This window comes from Gouania willdenowi, chromosome 21, assembly GCF_900634775.1.
Source record: "Gouania willdenowi chromosome 21, fGouWil2.1, whole genome shotgun sequence".
In the NCBI taxonomy this organism is placed as follows: Eukaryota; Metazoa; Chordata; class Actinopteri; order Blenniiformes; family Gobiesocidae; genus Gouania; species Gouania willdenowi.
Window position 1 is genome coordinate 2,745,061 of NC_041064.1, and position 20,132 is coordinate 2,765,192.

At 39.4% G+C, this 20,132-nt stretch overlaps 1 protein-coding gene across 1 annotated transcript in view; it reads right to left on the reverse strand.

Annotated features, from left to right (window-relative positions):
* The window catches only part of dnah7 (dynein, axonemal, heavy chain 7), a 95,052-nt gene that overhangs the window by 49,520 nt on the left and 25,400 nt on the right, over window positions 1-20,132 (reverse strand). The window contains exons 26-37 of the mRNA XM_028436073.1: window positions 18,420-18,522; window positions 18,000-18,127; window positions 16,656-16,868; window positions 15,901-15,999; window positions 15,334-15,582; window positions 10,040-10,189; window positions 7,684-7,866; window positions 6,923-7,099; window positions 6,633-6,764; window positions 3,468-3,689; window positions 2,630-2,827; window positions 187-342 (exon numbers count right to left, since the gene is read on the reverse strand). Of these exons, the coding sequence (XP_028291874.1) occupies window positions 187-342; window positions 2,630-2,827; window positions 3,468-3,689; window positions 6,633-6,764; window positions 6,923-7,099; window positions 7,684-7,866; window positions 10,040-10,189; window positions 15,334-15,582; window positions 15,901-15,999; window positions 16,656-16,868; window positions 18,000-18,127; window positions 18,420-18,522 (2,010 nt within the window). The remainder of the gene's footprint in view (window positions 1-186; window positions 343-2,629; window positions 2,828-3,467; window positions 3,690-6,632; window positions 6,765-6,922; window positions 7,100-7,683; window positions 7,867-10,039; window positions 10,190-15,333; window positions 15,583-15,900; window positions 16,000-16,655; window positions 16,869-17,999; window positions 18,128-18,419; window positions 18,523-20,132) is intronic.

The following is a 20,132-nucleotide window of genomic DNA, read 5'->3' on the forward strand; positions in this document are numbered from 1 at the left end:
TGACTAAAATGTGAAGAGTGGAACTAGGATCAATAAACTACAATACTTCATACCTAATCATCTATAGATTCAGCAGAAAAATGTTATTTTACGGTGGACTTGCACTTTAAAAGCAACGTACTGAATAGTGGGTAGCAAGTCAAACAACAAAGTTTTAAAAGTTTAAAAGAAACTTTAAAAAACCACCATTTTCTTCCCAACAGGAGGACCAAACACTCCTTTCCGCCGCTTGTCTAGTTTGGACATGATGATATTCTGAGTCTGAGCAGCGGTGGTCTGGGCTGAAAAGTTGATAAATAATGGAATGTAGACGTCCTTCTTCAACCGATTCAAAAGGAAGTCCTGAAATAAAAGAATAAAAATCAAAAAGAGGCAGTTAATGAATAAATGTAATGGAGAAACTCAGAGGCTAATTTCAGTGCTCGTTTTTTTTTTTGATTGATTTCCACTCTCTGATCTTAATCAGCATGCAACGAGGAATCTTGAAAATCATCTCCAGTTTGATCCTGACAAACGATTGCACCAAGACCTGTAACCTAATTAAATGTGGCATTTACTGTGTATTTCATTTGCTAAAAATTCAATCTTAATTAATCCCTGGAAATTCCTTTCAAATGAAGTGGCAAATTATCTTCCCTCTGAGAATATGATCCACAGTGCTCACACGCAGAGCGCGAACATTTTCTATTGTACTTAATATAAGGACAGGACGATTCACAGGAGAGTAAAAGACTCTTAACGGAGGTCAAAGAGTCAACATCTGAGATTATGAACGACGATGGGATTCTGAGTGTGTGCCGTGCACGAGCTGCTGTCCATGAGGCCATTTAACAGATGAGTTTAATGGTAAAGGAGAAATGGTAATGATGCTAATACTTCAAGGAGGCTATCGGAGCGCATCAGCCTTTTTAAAGAGTGCTGTGCTCCACAGTGTGTGTGTGTGTAATACACTCCAATCAGAGATCATGCAGCCTCAGCTGATTGTAGTGCAGGTAGAAACTAGAAGTTAGAAGTTAGACGCTTCTTCACATTTGTTCAGTTGACTCAGCTTGTGATGTGCTTCAACGGAGTGTCAAAGTTCCTGTGACTGTGGAAATTTGGTTTGTTTTAACCTTTAAAAACTCAAAGTTTCACTGCATGGTATACCATAGAGAAAAACGGGGAATTTGAGGGAATTTGGACAAATGTGAATTCTTCAAATACCTACAAGTAAGACATTATTACAGGAAGGAAATCAAAAGAGACTCAATCAAGGAAGTGAAGGGTGTGATCCCTCTAATAATACGATTACATGAAGAAATTAAGATTAAAATCATATCTACATTATATAAAACACTGGTTTTAAACAAGCATTCAACTCAGTTAATAAAGGAAAAATGGGAATAATTTATTATAACAATCTCATCACATATTTTGTAGAAATGTTAAAAAATAGTTTTTTTCTAGAAAACTGTGCACTGTAGTGTGCAAAATAATTGTAGGATATGATATTCCAGTGAGCTTCATGACACTTGATCTGGATACTTTTAATAATCCTCATGGACAAATCAAAATAACGGACAGGTATTTGGTAAAAAATAATTTGATAGTTGCAAGAAAATTTCCCACGAGGAAGTGGTGGGGCCTCCTACCAAGACCTTTTTCTAATGTTTGTATTAGGGCTGGGACTTTAACGCGTTAATGGTGATTAATTAATTACAGAAAAATAACACAAAAAAAATTAAATAACGCAGTTAATCTTTTTTCTTTATTGTTGTTTCTTTTGCACTCCAAACAGCGTGGAACTTTTCTCATTGCACAAGTTCCCAGTAAACCTATACTGACGCACAGACCACGACACAAGAAACAGGAGAACAGGAGGAGAAGTCGTTCATTTGCAAGAAAGAGTTCGTTATTCAACGGAGCTCTGCTAGCCTCAGCTAGCACTTCAATGCTAACCATGTAGCAGCTTGCACCTCAATGCTAACCATGCAGCAGCAAGCACCTCAATGCTAACCATGTAGCAGCTTGCACCTCAATGCTAAACATGCAGCAGCTAGCACCTCAATGCTAACCATGCAGCAGCTAGCACCTCAATGCTAACATGTAGCAGCTAGCACTTCAATGCTAACATGTAGCAGCTAACACCTCAATGCTAATCATGTAACAGCTAACACCTCAATGCTAACATGTAGCAGCTAGCAGGGACAATGGTTCTAGTGGAGCAGACAGTGTCTCCAATCCACATTGACACTCAGACAGGATTCAGAACCAAAATGAATAAATCCATGAGTGACAAATGAACAAAGTCAGTGATAAATGATTGTAGTGACAGTCGACCACCCTGTGGTAGAGGATGTGGGCGGGGCTAGAAGCACTGCTACAGATAGCATCGTCATATACCAAAATCCATTTACATTGGAAAAACATTGCTTCTTGTTTCAATTATTGCTGTGCGATTAATTTAGATTATTAATTATTATTAACAAATACTCATATTTAGTAAGATCAAAATCAGATTTTTACTTGAAACAGGATAAAACGATAAAAAAATAAAATGTTTTAAAAAAAGTACGTAATGAAACACACTTAATGTTTTTCGTGAAAAAAAAAAAGATTCATCATTAGCTCACACTATGGGGTGACTCACTGTAATGTAGACGCTCTTCCCAGTTCCAGTGGGGCCAATGAAAATGGTTGGTTTCTGGTGTGTCACCAGCAGCTCCATCAGCGCCGTGTAGCGTACTGTGTTCTCGGTCGGTACGATGATCTCATTAAACTGCATTTGTTTACAGATGGGAGGCGCCGTCAGTAGCTGGTCCGACCAAAGCTCCCATCGGCCTGGGCCCTGGTCCAAACAAAACAAAAACAAACCATGGAGTTTACATTGTTTTTATAGAGATGGGCGATATTATCGGCCAATATTTGCCATATAATGTAAATCGGTTATCATCGGTTTTGGTTTTTCATTATTGGAGCTTATCTTGTCTTGAGCAAAATAATATTGTTCGGGTTTCCTGCCCTGACCTTTCAATACAAATCATTTCCTGTCAAAACAGGAAGTCCCGGGCGGCATCCCTCTCGATGTCGTCGGAGCTACTAAACATGGCTTTTTCATCCACTATTCTATCTGTTTATTTTACGCAATAATATTGTGTTCCCTGCTTCGTACATACTTAACTAGATCACGGCCCGAGCTAAGCGCTAAGCTAATTCTAACTACACAATTCCATAATGCCACATACAACCAATAAACAAAGCATTTAATAAGTCCAAAAATAAGTAGGGTGATATGTATTGTTATTGGTTAATATCAGAAATTTAAGTGATTAGACAATATCAACATATCGAATATCGGGAAAATGATAACATCAAACTTCTCAAATGTTTTACATAGGTGACATAAATAATATTACATTGGATATTTATGTCTGCCTCTGTACAGTGGCCAATGGTCTATTTAAGTGCAATTAAAGCTTAAAGCTCACCTCTTTAATAAATCGATACTGATAGATGGTTCCCTCTGACGGTAAGGGAACCGTGAGCTGTGTGGGCGGAGCCTCCACAGAGGCCAGAAGGCCGTAGCGAGACTTCATCTCCTCACTTAAGGGCCCATTCAGCAACTCTCGAACCATCTCATCAAACTTGGCCCGGCCTGAATCATCGCAGCTGGCCCCCACCGACCACAGCAGGCAGAACACAAAGATGCCCTTTGAAAAAGACAAGCACCCGTTACTTCTCCTCACTAATGCATTATCAATCTGCTTATCAATATTATATATTAGCAACACATTCAGGTAGTGATATGTAATTACAGAAAAATGTATAAATACAACTCTAAAAACACATAAAGAAACAACAAAACCCAACAAAATAACAGAAAGATAAACAAAAAGACAACGAACAAAAATGACTGAAAAAAAAAACAAAAAACAGAAGACAATCCAAAAAATGCACAAAAAGACTTTAAACACACAAAATTATAGAAAAAACACATAAATTGACAACAAAAACCAACAAACCGACAGAATAATAAACAAAACGAAAACAAAAATACATAAAAATGACAAAACAATGCAAATGACAAAATATATAAAAGGACAACAAAACAAAAATGACTCACAAAACACAGAAATTGGTGCAAATTAAAATGCACAAAATGACTCCAAATAGACAAAATGATAGTAAAATACACAAACGCACAAAGAAGGCTCCTAGAACACAGAAAATGACAACAAAACAACAGACAAATAAACAAAAGGACAACAAAAATATACAAAAATGACTCAAAAAACCGAGATGATAAAAAAAATGCACAAAATGACTCCAAACTGACAAAATGACAGAAAAATAAACAAAAGAACAACAAAAATTATCCTAAAATCACAAAAAATTACTACAAAAAAAGCACACAATGACTCCAAAAAGATACAAAACTTCAGAGAAAACTTGTTTCTCTAATATTTCTTCTCTGCATGATGCAGGTCTTTTTAAACTTAGTTTAGTGATGATAGATCATCCAAAGTCATCATATAATGAAATGTCCTTTGATTCATTTTGAATCCTACTCACGGCAGTAGCTTTTTATCTGTGGAAGGAGTGTTTACAGCACTGGCAATTACACGCAGCGTAAAAGCCCACAACATACTTTTCCAGACCATAAAAACAACTTTACCGAGGCTGAAATGAGTGAGAATTTATTGGTGCCACTTTCCTACAAAGGTCATCTAAATAAAAAGAACTTTGTCCACTAATAGGATTGACTTTCCCATGGTGGTTGCGGAATGACAACTGCAAATATTAAACTTACAGCGAATGGATAAATGACTGAAGCAATGCACAGATTATTGTAAGACACACACAGATTCCACAGAGATGTCTGTGTTAGAAAAGAAGAAAAAGAAAGCAGCAGGGAGACTGTTGGAATTGGAAATGAGGCTTAGCAGCCTCATGATAGCTCACGCTGTTATAAAGCTGATTAATTCCATGCTTTGATAATGACTGGCTGGGAAACATGGGAAAGAGGGTTGAAAGGCATTCATCAGTGCACTGTGTCATTGGGGGATAATAGCTATGCTTTTAAAAGACTTGATTCACAGGGACGGAATCAATGGGTGGCTAAAAGACAGAGTTCATCTGCTCAAACTCTTCCCTTCTTTGTTCTTCTTTGTGGCCAACAGACCTGATTAGTACAGTAGGAAAAGCTTTGTTCTTTTGTTTAGAATGTAGCTGTATTTTTAGCCAAGGTTTTGGCGTTGGGGTTAAAAATAAAAACAAGTTTAACTCAGTTTAAAAGGAAATGTATGGTGTCATTGTGTTAAAAATAAACTCTTGATTTCTATTCTATTGCCTCCATTTTCTATGATTGGTCCTCCAGAATATTATTATGATTATTATTGGTGTGAACTGAGCCTCCTGCTGCTCTTTAGAGAACTCTTTATTTATGATTATCAGTTACAGGCATGAACTAAAGTGGTCAATTTGCATTGTCAATATAGACCCACATCTGATCACAACAGAAACTGTTTCTGAAAAATGTAAAATTTAAATTATTCAGGGACAGATCTACTGGGCTGTCATAGGTGGCATCTAAAACAAAGCCTTGCCACCCCTGCTGCCACCCTAATTTGTACACACGGGCACGGAACTATGCGGCTGCAGTCCTGCGACCGGTAATGCCCCACTGCCGCTTCCTGACTGCGGAGCCAATATTCTAAAACACAAAGAAGACATGGAAGTATCGCAAGAGCAGCACAAAAGTGCGTTGTTTGCATTGGCGCACGAGAGGAAAGAGGTAAAAACATAGCTACCGACCCTTATGTATTTGCCGTGAGCGCACATTTGTGTCACTCCAAAAAAAAAAAAAGTCATTTCAAAACAAAGTAACGACCCTGGACTCTCTCTCCCCACCCTCCCTCCCTCCCTCCCTCCGTGACTGACGTTCCACTGCCTTCAGACATCGCTGAGTGTTTGTGCACAGGTTTGGCTTGTTTGAGTGTGTTTTGTGCACTGCAGCTTGTTGTGTTCAGGTGATGTTCTCCCCATTGCACAGCCTGATCTAATCTACTCATCAATTCCATGATACATCTGTACGACAGACAGTGTGACTGCACACTAAGTGTTAAGGTGCATTCAGAAAGAACGCAACTAGATTACATTCAAAATCAATGTAAATGACGCAACGTCAAGCGACGCGACTCAATCGCGCAATCTGAGTCGCTGGAAGTTGCTCAAAGTTCAAAATTTTCTCATACAGTAGGTACTGTATGAGAAAAACTGACCCATTTATTATTATTAACCAATGATTTACATAGACTTAACTTACCTATCTTCTCTAGTGGGGCATAGGGCCTCCACAACAGCTCACCATCTACAGTATTTCTGTCTTGTGCTGCATGTTTAGCCTAAGCCTAGGACATCCGGATGGATCTCAACTCTGTAGCTGGGTTTCTATTGCAGATTTTCACAAAATAAAAGCGATATTTCTACTTTGAACGTGTTTCTATTGAAAGTTGTTTTGGACAGGAGCCTCTCAACTCCCGTAAGATCTCATCCCACGAGACTTTGCTGCAGGAAGATGGACGCTCCAAACGTTACTGGTCACTGATTACTATTAGTGATATTAAGTGTAGCAACGTGAAGTGGACTACAACCTCTAGCCAGGAGCAAACGTCACTTTCGTTCATCTTCTTCATCTTTTCTTCATCGTGAAACTCGTTCATCATGCAGTCCATCAGATTCATCAGAGAACTCACAAGGTTAGCATCAGAGGTTGGAGACAATTCCTAAAAAAAAAGGTCCATAAACTGACAATTTCTTTAAAAATCAAAATGTTGTCAGTCACTGAAGTCACATTAAATAATTAAAAATAAAGGGTGTAAAGATGTCAAATTTAAAAAATGTTCCAGGGGCAGAAGATTTTGATTCCCTCCTGGTTGGGTACCTTAGTTGCCTTTCGAACAAGCTGCAGACAGGGCGGTAGAACGCGATGGAAAAGGCCAGTGATGAGGTCTTTGTGCTTCACACTGACTGTGTGAGGCAACGTGTTGAGCCAGGACATCATGAGAGGCCTCCAGCCGAGCATATGTGGCTCCATGTAGATCATACCACAGCGCGACACCTGCACATTAACACGGGAAATGAAAACAAAGTGTTGACAATATTCAGCTGTAACGTTATCAGCTGCCAGTGAATTTTAGATGATTTTAGACAAAACAGGACAGCAACTATTAGCGTTTAATGGCTGTCAAAAATGTATGTATTAATATTAATATTATTTATTTATTTATTATTATTAATCTTTCTTATTATTTATATTATATTAGGAAAACATCTGAAAATACTGTACACATATTGCACAGAGACAGCATGAATATTTAAACAATGAATTACTGTTCGCATGAGAGCAAAATTCAAATTCCTGCAAAAAATCCTATTTTGTGGTAAATTTCTGCAATTTTCCAAACATCATCTAACAGGCCACTAAAATCTTGTATTTTTGTTTTGTTTTTTAATGCACAATAAATGTATTTCACAACAAGAAGAAGAAGAAGAAGAAGAAGAAGAAGAAGAAGAAGAAGAAGAAGAAGAAGAAGAAGAAGAAGAAGAAGAAGAAGAAGAAGAAGAAGAAGAAGAAGAAGAAGAAGAAGAAGAAGAAGAAGAAGAAGAAGAAGAAGAAGAACCACCACCACCACCACCACCAACCGTAGCGGGTGAGGCCACCTCCAGGTCCATGGGCTCAAACACGAGGCTCATTTGTGGAGACATCTGAATGATTTCACCGCTCATCAGACACAGTTTCTTGTTGTCATCGAGCACCGTGTTCATGTTTTCTATCCACACGGCGTCCACGGGGCCATCAAAGATCAGCCACTTCCTGTCTGGGCTCTGACCAACACATGGAACAATGTAGAAATATAAATTACATCTCGTGTGTCATAAATAATGGAAATTAATGGCGGACTAGAATTCTCCTGCTGAACAGAAGAAGGCTTTAAATTGATTTGTTGAAAGAAAAACAAATGGAGAAGCCATCTGGTGCGTGACAGAAGTGACTGTGCTGTTGTTTTCTAATGATGTGAATGTAGAAAATAACGTATTAGCTCCCAGACTCAGCCTGGTGAAATGTGTTGATGCATAAACAGCATAAATTAGATTTACTTTCTGGTCAAAACCAACGGCAAAATCATTTCTCAAATATTATTTTAAGACAAGAATGAACATGGATTCTATTTACACTGCATCCATATTTAATGCGACACGTCGTTCTTCTCATTTCTTCACCAAAAAAACAATTTCTACAATGACAACGCTGTAAATAAAGACATGTTTCAAAAATGACAGTTTCATCTGGAAACAATCTGAGAATAAAACAATTATATAACATCAGGGCATGTCTCTGTTAGTTTATTGAGATAAATAAATGTGAATTTACAGTACAGTTAATTTTATATTAATTATGACATCCTATGGAATGACATTTGATTATGTTTTGATATGTTGCCCTTGGTCTAATTTTGTGCAACTACAACAAAAAAAACATAAAAAGACTCAAAAAATACACAAAAAGATAGAAATACATAAAAATGTCTTCAAAAAACAATATTAAATGATAACAAAAACAAACAAAAAATTTACAAAATTATAGGAAAATACAAAAAAACTGCAAAAAAGCACAAAAATGTGTCACGGTTTGTGGATGGTGTGGACCCAAATGCAAGGACAGAAGGAGGCAGAATGCGAGCATAGCGTTCTCAGAAACCAATCCAAGTTTATTTCTCCAACTTAATCCAAAACCCAAAAAGGCAGAACAAAGAAATCAGGGAACAAAACGCAGCAGAACACGAGGAGGGAGGACAATGACATTAACAAGGAACCAGCAAACACACTGTGCCCAAGCACTCAGCTAAATAGTGGAAGAGGCCTGATTGGGAATGGGCCACACCTAGGTGGAAACATGAGGGAGCTAATCAGTCACCAACCAAGCACACAGACATCACTGGGGGGTGGAGCCACAAGCAGGAATACCTGAAACACAGACAAGAGTTAAACACAGGAGGCCAGAGTCAAACCAAATAAACAAAGACACAGAATAACTTAAAGATGACCCCAAGGGCCAAATAACAAAATCAACAGAACCTGACAAAATGACTCCAAATATACAGAAAATGACAGAAAAACAAACAAAAAGATGACAAAAATACATAAAAATTACACAAATTGACAGAAAAATACACAAATATGTTTCCTAAAACACATAAAATGACAACAAAAACCTACGAAACAACAGAAAAATACAGAAAAGAACAACAAAAAACACTCAAAAACATCAGAAAATGACAACAAAAAATACCCAAAATGAAAGAAAAATGCACCAAAATGTCTCCAAAAATACAGAAATATAAACAAAAGGACAACTTTAACACACAAAAAGGACTTAAAAACCCCAGAAAAAGACAACAAAAAATTACTCCAACAACACATAAAATGATACAAGAAATGCACAAAATTACTTGAAACAGACAAAAAAAATGAAGAAAAAAATACACAAAATTCCCTGTGTTAATGCTCAGATTAATGTTGATCATGTGACCCTCGGATCAGACACAATCACATTTTTGTAGCTGCCTCTCTTTGTTGTAGAATGTATAAAACCATGATTTGTAATGTAAAAATCCTACTCAGAGAATATCATGGATATGTTTATCTAATCCGTAGCTCGACGGCGTTTCTGAAATAATATAAATAAGCTATTAACTGTATTATAGGAACATATGAGCTCACATCAAGCTGTAAATAAATAAATATATATACTCAGTAGTGGAGTTGTTTATCAAATTCAGGCTCCATCCACGACCTTGGAGGAGACATTGTTATTATTTGAGCGAGCCAATAAAAAGTCGGCTTATCTCACTTCTTCTCAGCCATGTCGTCATCCAGCTCCACATGTGACATGTGGCAAGAGGACAGAAAATGACTTGGATCTGATAAACCATTACAGGACATACATACGTAGTATTACATACTGTACATAACACCAGGCTTTAAATTATAAACATACCTGGGAGGAAGCGAAGGTTCTGTAGCTGACGGCGAGAACGCCATCCGACCACTCGTGTGAGACTGGATCAAACTGGCCGTAGAGCTGACCCATAGTGATGGACTTAGGGTTGATTATTGTCATCTGCACCTTATTCTCCTCCATCAGACCCTTAAGTTAGCAAGACCAGAGTATTTTCATCATTATTATTATCATCTTATTTCTTCAAAATAATGGACAAATTTCACCTTTAACCTCCTATTATCACTTCATTAAATTTTTATCATTTAAAAAATAATAATTAATTAATTTTTTTTGGCTTCATATTTTATTACTTTTCCTAATTTGAGATGGGTACAATTGATGATATTTTTTCAATGTTCTGCACGCATATGTGCTCCTATGAGGTCAATTTGACCCCAAGCTGTTTTAGCTGTGCAAAACGTGTCTGTTTGTGGGTGAAACATGACATGTGCATCTGTGCCTGCCAAAGTAGAACTGATATTTCCCACTCTGTGGAGGGCGGGGTATTCCCGCAAATATATTGGTAGTTCATGTAAATTGCATTGCAGCCCTTTATCCAATTCATTCCTCATTTTAATCTATGTGTATTGCAATCTATACTCTCTCTCTCTCTTGAAAATGTCCTCCAGGAAAAGGTTTACCATCAATGAGGTTTTAGAACAGCTCTTTCACAGTGAAAGTGGTACAGAGGAGAATGTGTCTGAGACAGAAGATTGTGTTGAAAAGGACCCTGGATTAGAACTATTCAAGAAATAAAATAATTTAAATTTTAAAGTTTGGCCAAATGGTGGCGCTAGGGCAGTGGTTCTGAAAACTTTTCAGGCCGTGACCCCCAAAATAAAGGTTTCAGAGGGTGGGGACCCCCACTGTAGCTGAAGGTGGTTGAACACAGACGTGAACATTGAAGAACAGTCATGTGGAGACAGGACCATCTATAAGGGGAATAAAGGGGAGAGATTTTTGGGGTCCATCCATAAAGTCAGTAAAATGATGGTCCATTGTTCTATGAATCTGTGATAACCACATTTATTTATTCATCTGAATAATATCTACTGTTATCCAGGAACATTTATTATTATTATAGTCATCTTAAAGATGGAAATCCTGGTTTTACAAATGGTGAATGTGGTTAAATAGGCAAGAATAACCATGAAATATGGTAAAAAGAGGTTAAAAGTGACAATAATGGTGGAAATTTAGTTTCAATTTAGGAAATTTAGTTTCCTAAATTGGATTACAAGTTTGCAGCTGACATTTTATTTGTGTAAATATCAGTCTACACACGTGTGAATGTTTTCCTTTTATTTAAATTTTAACTCTTCAGGTTCAGATTTTTCCCCATCATTTGTGACAGGAAATTCATGTAATTTTTACAGACAAGCTCACTTTTTATTTCCTTACAGTTCTCACATCACATTCTACTAGCTCTCCTATTTTGAACATATCTCTCTTCATATAAGATCCTCTGTTTGCATGATAAACGTTAGCTCAGTGAAGGAGAGGAGCAGCGACAGAGATCCAGAAAAACTGTCAGTTTGAGTTAAAGACGGCGGGAAAGCAAAGTGTTGGTGGGGAGAGTTGGACGTGATCAGTGAGTGAGCAGCGATAGGGATCAGATGATAAATGTGTGGTTCCCTGTGCTACATCAGCAGGCCTTCACCTGTCTGCTCTCAGCTCCCTCAGCCATGTAAATACAACAAGGAGAGTCTGCCGCTCGCCGTCAGATCGATAACTACTAAACAAAGACTACAGCGCTGACAAATTGGATGGATGTGTTTACTCGAGCTGACGTGGAGCTCAGATAAGCCTTGGATGTGGGGCGCAGCACATATTTTCTCGTTGACACAAAGGTTTAAGAAGGCGTTTACTGATCGAAGACACTCATGTCCCAAGGCCTCGGGATACTTCATTCAAATTACTTTTAAAAAACACTGCACGGATGCTTGGTCAACCGTCTGGAACAATCTCTGAGAACAAGTGACTGGGATTTAACATCATAGTGTCACTTAACTTAAAGCCTCCCGTGACCTTTTTCAGCACCTCCAGCTGTCAATTTATGAATTTTAAAATGCTGATTAAAGATTATTAAATATTAAAGATCTCGTCCTATGATGGAACTACAATATTTGGCCCTCGGTCTAATTTTGTGCAGCCACCAAAGAAGATGCACAAAAATGACCCCAAATATCCAAAAAATGACAGAAAATAGACAAAAGGACAACAAAAATACATAAACATGACTCGAAAAATACCCAAAATGACAGAAAAATACAGAAAATGATGACAAAATGAACTCACAAACCACAGAAAATGACATCAAAAACTATTACAAAATGTTTCCAAACACACACAAAATGACAGAAAAGAAACAAAAGGACAACAAAAATACATAGAAATTACTTGAAAAATACACAAAGTTCAACAAAGATGACTGAAAAAAATGCACAGAATGACTTCAACCTGACACAATGACAGAAAAATAAACAAAAATGTCTTAAAAATGACAAAAAACAACAACAAAACAACAGGAGAACAGACAAAAAGACAAGGGAAATACATAAAAACAACTGAAAATACCCAGATGATACAAAAAATGTACAGAATGACTCCAAACAGACAAAATGAAAGAAAAATAAACAAAAGAACAACATGAAAATTATTCAAAAAGTATACAAATGACAGAAGAATATATATAAAAGGGCAACAACGACTGGAAAAAACTCAGAAGATGATACAAACAATGCACAGAATGACTCCATACAGACAAAATGACAGAAAATAAACAAAAGGCACAAACAAATTGCACAAAATGACAAAAAAAAAATACACAAATGCTAGAATAATACATAAAAGGACAACAAAAATTAGCCGAAAACCCAGAAATTGACAGCAAAAAATGCACAAAATTCCTTTTTTTTTTTTTTTTTTTTTTTTTTACCTTGTCTGCACATGCTTTCGAAGGTTAACACTACAAGAAGTGCAATCTTTTGACAGCAATGCATATTTTATTATTGCAATTAAATAAATTTATTTATTTCATTGCATAATTGTGACCGTCACCAGCCCTCCCTAGGGAAGGGTAAGAAATACTTTATTAAAGGGAGGATGTAAAAAAGAGAGGGCAGTGTTACACCAAGGTGAGGGGTTGGAGGGGGGTGGGGAAGTTAGCAGGGAAGAGGGATACAAGATAGGATATGGAATGGGTGAGGAATAGTTTTAAGTGATGCGATGTGAAATTGTGGTTGTGTATATTGTGTTTATTGTTGTGTTGTCAAGCCAGTTTGGTGACCAGTGTGTGGTTTAGGAATAATGGTGGTGGCTGTGAACAGAGGAAGAGGTGAGTGGAAATTCCATAAAACAGGTATTTGGGAACAACGTGTCTAAGGTTGAGCCCAGTATGAGTGTTATCCCACAGCCCAAGGCCAGTGCATCCATGACAAATGTATTTCCAAGTACCGCCACTGCAAAACCCAAGAGCCGCCCCCGGGCCCGAAGAAGCAGTCAGGCCAGCAGCAAGAGCAGGCAGCCTAAGGGCCCCCGGCGACCACCCCACGGCCAAGCAGTCCCCCGAACGCCCCCAAGATCCCAAGCCGAGAGGCAGCCATCGCCCCCCCATACACACCCGAGAAAGCCCCAAGGAGCCAAGGACCCAGCGCACCACGCCACCGATCCCACCCCCAACCCCCAGACCCCCCACCCCATCGACCCCCCCACCCCCCCACCTAACCCCCCGAGGGGAGGGCCCAGAGAACTCCCTGCCCGAGGCCCCAGCGGAGGAGCCGAAGCCCACACCCAGCAGACGACCAGAACCGCGCCGAACAGGCAGCCAGTGGGCACCCGCCGGCGAGCCCAGAGCCAGCAGGGGCCCGACCCCAGGCCAGAAGGACCCGGAACGGATGCAGCACCAGGAGCAGCCCGCCCAGGGAGGACGACCACACCCCAAGCCGCATAAGGCACCAGGGGGCCGCTGGGAGTCTCCCCGCCGGCCCCCAGGCACCCCAACCTAGCCCCCCACGGCGCCCCAGATCACCCTTCACTGATGCCGCCCGCGCCACGAGCTTCAGTTCTTTTTTTTTTTTTAAAGCCAGGGCCCCCTCCAAGGGCCAAGCCAGACCGCCCCGCCGGGATGTGGCCCCCTATTCCGGCCCCCGACACCCTACCTCACGGGGCACTGCCCAAGCAGGGGCCGTACCAGTAGGTACGCAAGGGCGCGGCACGCGCCACCCGCCCCGAAAGACCCCCGCCAGGACCGGCCCGGCCAGCAGGCCAAGCACCCCGGGCCCCAGGAGCACCCCCCGGGACCAGGACCCCCCAAGGGCAAGCCCCCGGGCCAAGCCCCCCGGGACGCATCCCCCACCCCCGCCCGGGACCCGGCCACGGCCCAGCAGGACCGCACAGCCCCGGACAGCCCACGGCCAGCAGCCCAGGGCCCGCCGCCCCCCGGACAGCGCCAGCCACGGAGCAGCGCCCCCCGCCGGCCCGCGAGCAACCGGCGATCCCCACCGCGGGGACGGAGGCACCCCAACGGCACACATCAAGTGCGGGACAGCAGCCCCCAGCCAAAGATGCCCCGGACCCACCCACCAGTCCGCAAACGGCAGGACAGACCCACCAGGCGGCCGACAGCAACCTCCACCACCGGAACAGCTAGCGCCGCCCCCCAGTAAACAGCATCACCCCGAGGCGCCAAGCAACCCCGCCCCAACCCCGGCGAGGACACCAGCACCCCCCCAGCACACCCACCCCCCAAACCGGCGAGGCAGGCCGCCCCGGGCCCGCACACCGCGGGGCCCGCCCCCAAGGCCACCAGGAGACAAAGCAAGCACCAAGCCACACCCAAGGGGGAGAGGCACCCCCGCGCCCCACCCGGCCGACACAGCCCGGAAAGACCCCGCAAGGAGAGACCCCGGCAAAGCCCCCCCGAGACCCACCGCCACGCCCGACCGCACCATCTTGATGTGCTTTTGCTCTATGCAGTGGCCCAGCCACCAACAGAGGGGCCAGGCCCCCACCGGAGAGGCCCAAATATGTGTACCAACCCACCACCCTGTTATGGTGCCTCTCCATTCCCCAATGGAGAGGCACTTCCCGATCCCCTGTGTGAATGTGTGTGTTTGGTGAATGTATGGGGTGTAATTAAAAGAAGGGGGATGGAGGGGAGCGGTGCTCCCCCTCCAGCCTCTGTGGATTTATGTGTATGTGGTGTAATAGGCCGGAGGGTGTAAAAGATGATACACAAAATTCCAGGTGTAAACAGATCACAGGTGCGTGGATTTGGATTAAATCAATACCTTCTCAGACACATCGTTAAGGGCCGCTGCAAGGACGCGGTAAGCGCTGGTCTTTCCTCCAAACGGTTCACCAACCAGCATAAATCCGTGCCTCACTGTCATCATCTCGTAGATTTGCAGGATTTTCTGGGCAAAAAATTCAGTCATTTGAAGGTTCATGCGCTGGCAGTTCTCCTCAATGGCCTTCAGCAGAACTTGATAATCTCTTTTTGGGAGTTGAACTCCAGGGAAAAGGTCAGAGGTGATGCCCTGAGATGGGAAACAAGGATTAGGGAGAGTTGTAAACAAGTATTCACAGATTCAGAGAAAACAAACAGTCAAAGTCCCATTGAATCACTCATTTACTTTAAGGACTCATTCCTGAAAACATCATTTCAGAAGTTGTGCTAAAACAATGGCGGACGCTGGTAATTTAAATTCCCACGGACACACCACAATACAGTTGAAATAAACAAATGATTATCTTTGATTTATTGATCTATGAGGCGTACATTTATACGTCTGTATCTGTGGTTAGTTATCGAGAGCAGCTCTAATATGTGCTGGTATCTGGAGCACAAAACACACCTCAAACAGCTTCAGATCGTGGTCCAGGAACTTGGGCAGATTGACATCTATAATGGATCTCAGTAACAGAGTGTCTTCATTCTCCGCTGGAAAAGTCAACTGTAGAGAAACAAATCAAAGAAGGAAAGAAAAATGTTTACTTTAATGATGAAACTGTTATTATTCTTTGTACTTGTTTAGTCATTTTGTGTTTCCGTTCTCCTTTTGTCTAATTTTGTTGTAAATGTATACATTTTTTTTGTAATTTTGTGTATTTCTGTTGTCACTTTATATATTATTCTGTCATTTTGTATGTTTCTGTTCTCCTTTTGTGCCTTTTTGTTGTTAATTTATATATTTTTCTGTCGTTTTGTGTATTCCTGTTGTAACTTTATATATTTTTCTGTCATTTTGTCTGTTTCTGTTCTCCTTTTGTGCATTTTTGATGTCAATGTGTATATGTTTTCTGTCATTTTGTGTATTTCTGTTTGTCGTTTTGTGTTTCTTGGAGCCATTTTGTGCGTTTCTGTTGTTTAGTGTTTTTTTCCCAGTTTGTGTATTTACTTTAGAGGCCACACAAAGTTAAAGTAAGGGCCGCATGTGGCCCTCGGCCCACCAGTTGCTCATGTCTGGTCTACTCAACTCAAATACAGTAAATGCATTTTTCAACATAAAAACCTATGACTAAAGCTTCCATGTGGATAACAGTAGCAGTATAGGTAATATATGGTGAAATAAGGAACCACAGAACATCTCGTGACCACGTGCTGACCCACCTTCAGATTTCCAGCCGCAGTCAGCACAGATTTGACGGCCCTCATCCCGTAGTCGTAGTGATGCTGGGATGAAAGTTGCTCCGAGCAGAGCCGATAAGTTGCCACTATTTTCACGGACAGAGGGCGTGCCGTCACGAAGCCACATGAGTACAGAACGATCTCTGCGATCATGGCGTAGTCGGGCACCATCATTGCGACTGTTCTGAACAAGGCCTGGTGGTGGAAATGGGTATTACAGCACTTCAAACGTAAATTACACTGCTATTGTAACAATAATATTAATCAATAATGTTTGGGGCTTAGGGTTATAATGGATTCTGTTTTACCTCAAATGCATTACTAACAGATATATTTCTGAATGTTTTGAACCCAAACATGGAGTAAAAATTTGTGGTAACAGTACATTCTTTATTTTATCACAGTTTAGTTTAGTTTAGTTTAGAATGATTAGGATCCCCTTTAGCTGCAGCAGAACCTTGGGTCCTACAAAAATATACACAAAAAACTCATCAAGAAAAATAAAATAAAATTATAAAGCATTTAAATAAGCAAAACAAAATATTGTAACCTAAAGCTTCATCTTATCTCAATATACACCAGTCTGTCCTTAAATCACACATACATACAAAACATACATATCGTTCTATATACAATATCTTATTTAATATAGGTACATAATATGTTTGTTTAACATGAGCTGGAATGATGAAGGTTTAAGGTAACAGAGTGGAGCGGACAACATGAAAGGTGGTCACAGTCGTCACACACTGAGCTACAACTCAATGGTTTCTGTTCTAATACCTAATGTCCTTCATTGGCTTTTTAAAGCAAAATGACATCAAAGAGTTGTTCTGGGGTTTCCATGGATACGGTTGATGGTAATGGAGTGGAAGGAAAAGATCGAACCTGTATTACATAAAAACTAACGGAACTAGAAAGCTAGGATTGTTATGCTTTACTAAGCAATACACACTGAAAACAATATGTACAAAACTAATGAAAATGTCGTACATACATTCATAATATATATTATATTTTAATCTCTTTTCACAATATACCACATTATGTATCCTTCATATACACGTACATACAAAATCTGATCTAAGATAATACATCTATGTGTGTATATTACATCTATTATACATACACACACAGTTTCTGCTTCTCAGATAATTGTTTTCATAATTCTACTTCCTGTGTCCCATCCTAATGACATGAAGTAGTTATTGAACATATTTCTTTCTAACTTTATAAGTTTTACTGTGAAATGATGAGGACTTAGGCCATGGTTGTTGTTTACTTGCCATCTATGTCTAGTTTTCCTGTTGTTTACAGTTACAGTACCTTAAGGTTGTCGGGTAACTCTGATCGTCCAGCGTAGCCGGGGTTCATGGTGATAAACACGGCACACGACGGGTCCAGTTTGAGCTCCGTATCTTCAAACATGAGCATCTTAACGTGGGCGGAGATTCCTGTGAGCGGATTCAAAACAGAGTTGGTCAAATTCTCCAATTATTGCATCCAATCATAATTATTGATCTATTCTATGTCAATAGTTGGCGACTAAGACATCCTCAAGAGCATGAATTGGAAATGTATATATATATAACATCTGTGATTGTATGCGTGGCCTACAATTAAATAACCACAGAATGTGAGAAATACAAAAAAGCTAAAAATAAATAAAAGTAAAGTCACAACAAACAATCACCAAGTTTTCTGCCAACTATAAAAGGTGAACAGGAGCGTGAAACCAAAACAAACCGCGCTGTATGGTGAGAATCTGCTGAGCCACCACAGACAGAACCTCCAGGTCAATGCGGTTGAATTCATCAAAGCAGGCCCACGCTCCACAGGACAAAAGACCCTGGAGACAGAACAAAACAAACCACGGTAAGACGTACAGAATTATATCATTTATACAAAGCAAAACTCAGATTATCAACATCTCCTCCTTGACAAAAATAATTCCATCAAATAAACATTAAAAAGAGAGGAACTCTTAATAGATGCACAATCCATCCCATAAAGGAACTTTAGATGGTCACTTTAAAGCTAAATAATAAAACTTTGTCACTAATTCATGTCAGAAATGTCTTTGGAATCAATTATATCAACACACAATATCCCTTAATATGTGGACATTTATTTCTTATTCTTCACATACAAAACCTGTCCTGATTATGTGCATTATTACCATATATAACATTTCAAGCAAAACCTCTAACACGTATGTATTTATATGCATATTTATATTTCCTACTACTACTACTGTTCTGCACACCCAATTTTAACGTACAATATTGTTCACTTTTTCTGTTAAATATTACTTGGACTGTTAAAAACCTACAGTGCTTTTTTTTTGCATCCATATCTGCTGCTGTAAAATCTATATAACACTATACAGTGTTGTGGTTAATAAATAACACTCATAGGTTTATTGTATGTTGTTAAAATATTGTGTATTTTCTTCAGTTAAAAAAAAAAAATTCTATATTGTTAAATGAGTTTTGTATTTTATTTTGTTTCATATATATTTTGTATATTCTTAAACTGTTGTATATTGTTATTGTATATTAAACCAATTGGGATTTAATGGATTATAAGGTGATAAAAGGGTTGGAATAACAAGTTTATACTTCTTCCTGCTCATTTTCAAACTCATCTTTGTTTTTATTTACTTTTTTATTATTCTGAAATTTTTGTTCTAAATAAATCAATACATCTAAATTGGTTTGGTTTATCCTTTCTGCATACAAGAAAGTGCAATCTAATCTATATAATTCCAGTAAGTTAATTTTGTATTCTTTTTTTGAAATAATTTGTTAAGGTTTCAATTATTCAGACAACTTTTTTTCAGGAAAAATATTTGGAAATTTTCTTTGATCTCCTGACATGTTTTGACTGCCAACTGTCAGTCTTCCTCAGAGGTATCTACTGATCGTTTTCATGTGTCTTTATGAGTTATTTCTCACAAGGACACATGAAAGCGATAAATAAAAGGACAACAAACAATAAATAAAAATGACAGAAAAAGTCTCCAAAAACACATCAAATTTCAACAAAAAAACAACAAAATGACAGAAAAATACAGAAAACAACAAAATGGATTTAAAAACCTCAGAAAATTACAGCAAAAAATTCACAGAACATCTCCAAACACACACAATATGACAGAAAATAAACAAAAGGACAACAAAAATATATAAAAATGACAAAAATACAAAAATGACAGAAAAATATGAAAAGGGACAACAAAAATTACTGAAAAAACACAGAAGATAATACACAGAATGACTCCAAACAGACAAAATGACACATAAAATAACAACAAAAACCAACAAAACCAGAGGAAAATAAACAAAAGGACAACAAAAAACATAAAAATTAATGAAAATAGCAGATGATACAAAAAATGAACAAAATTACTCCAAACAAACAAAATGACAGAAAAATAAACAAAAGGACAACAAAAAT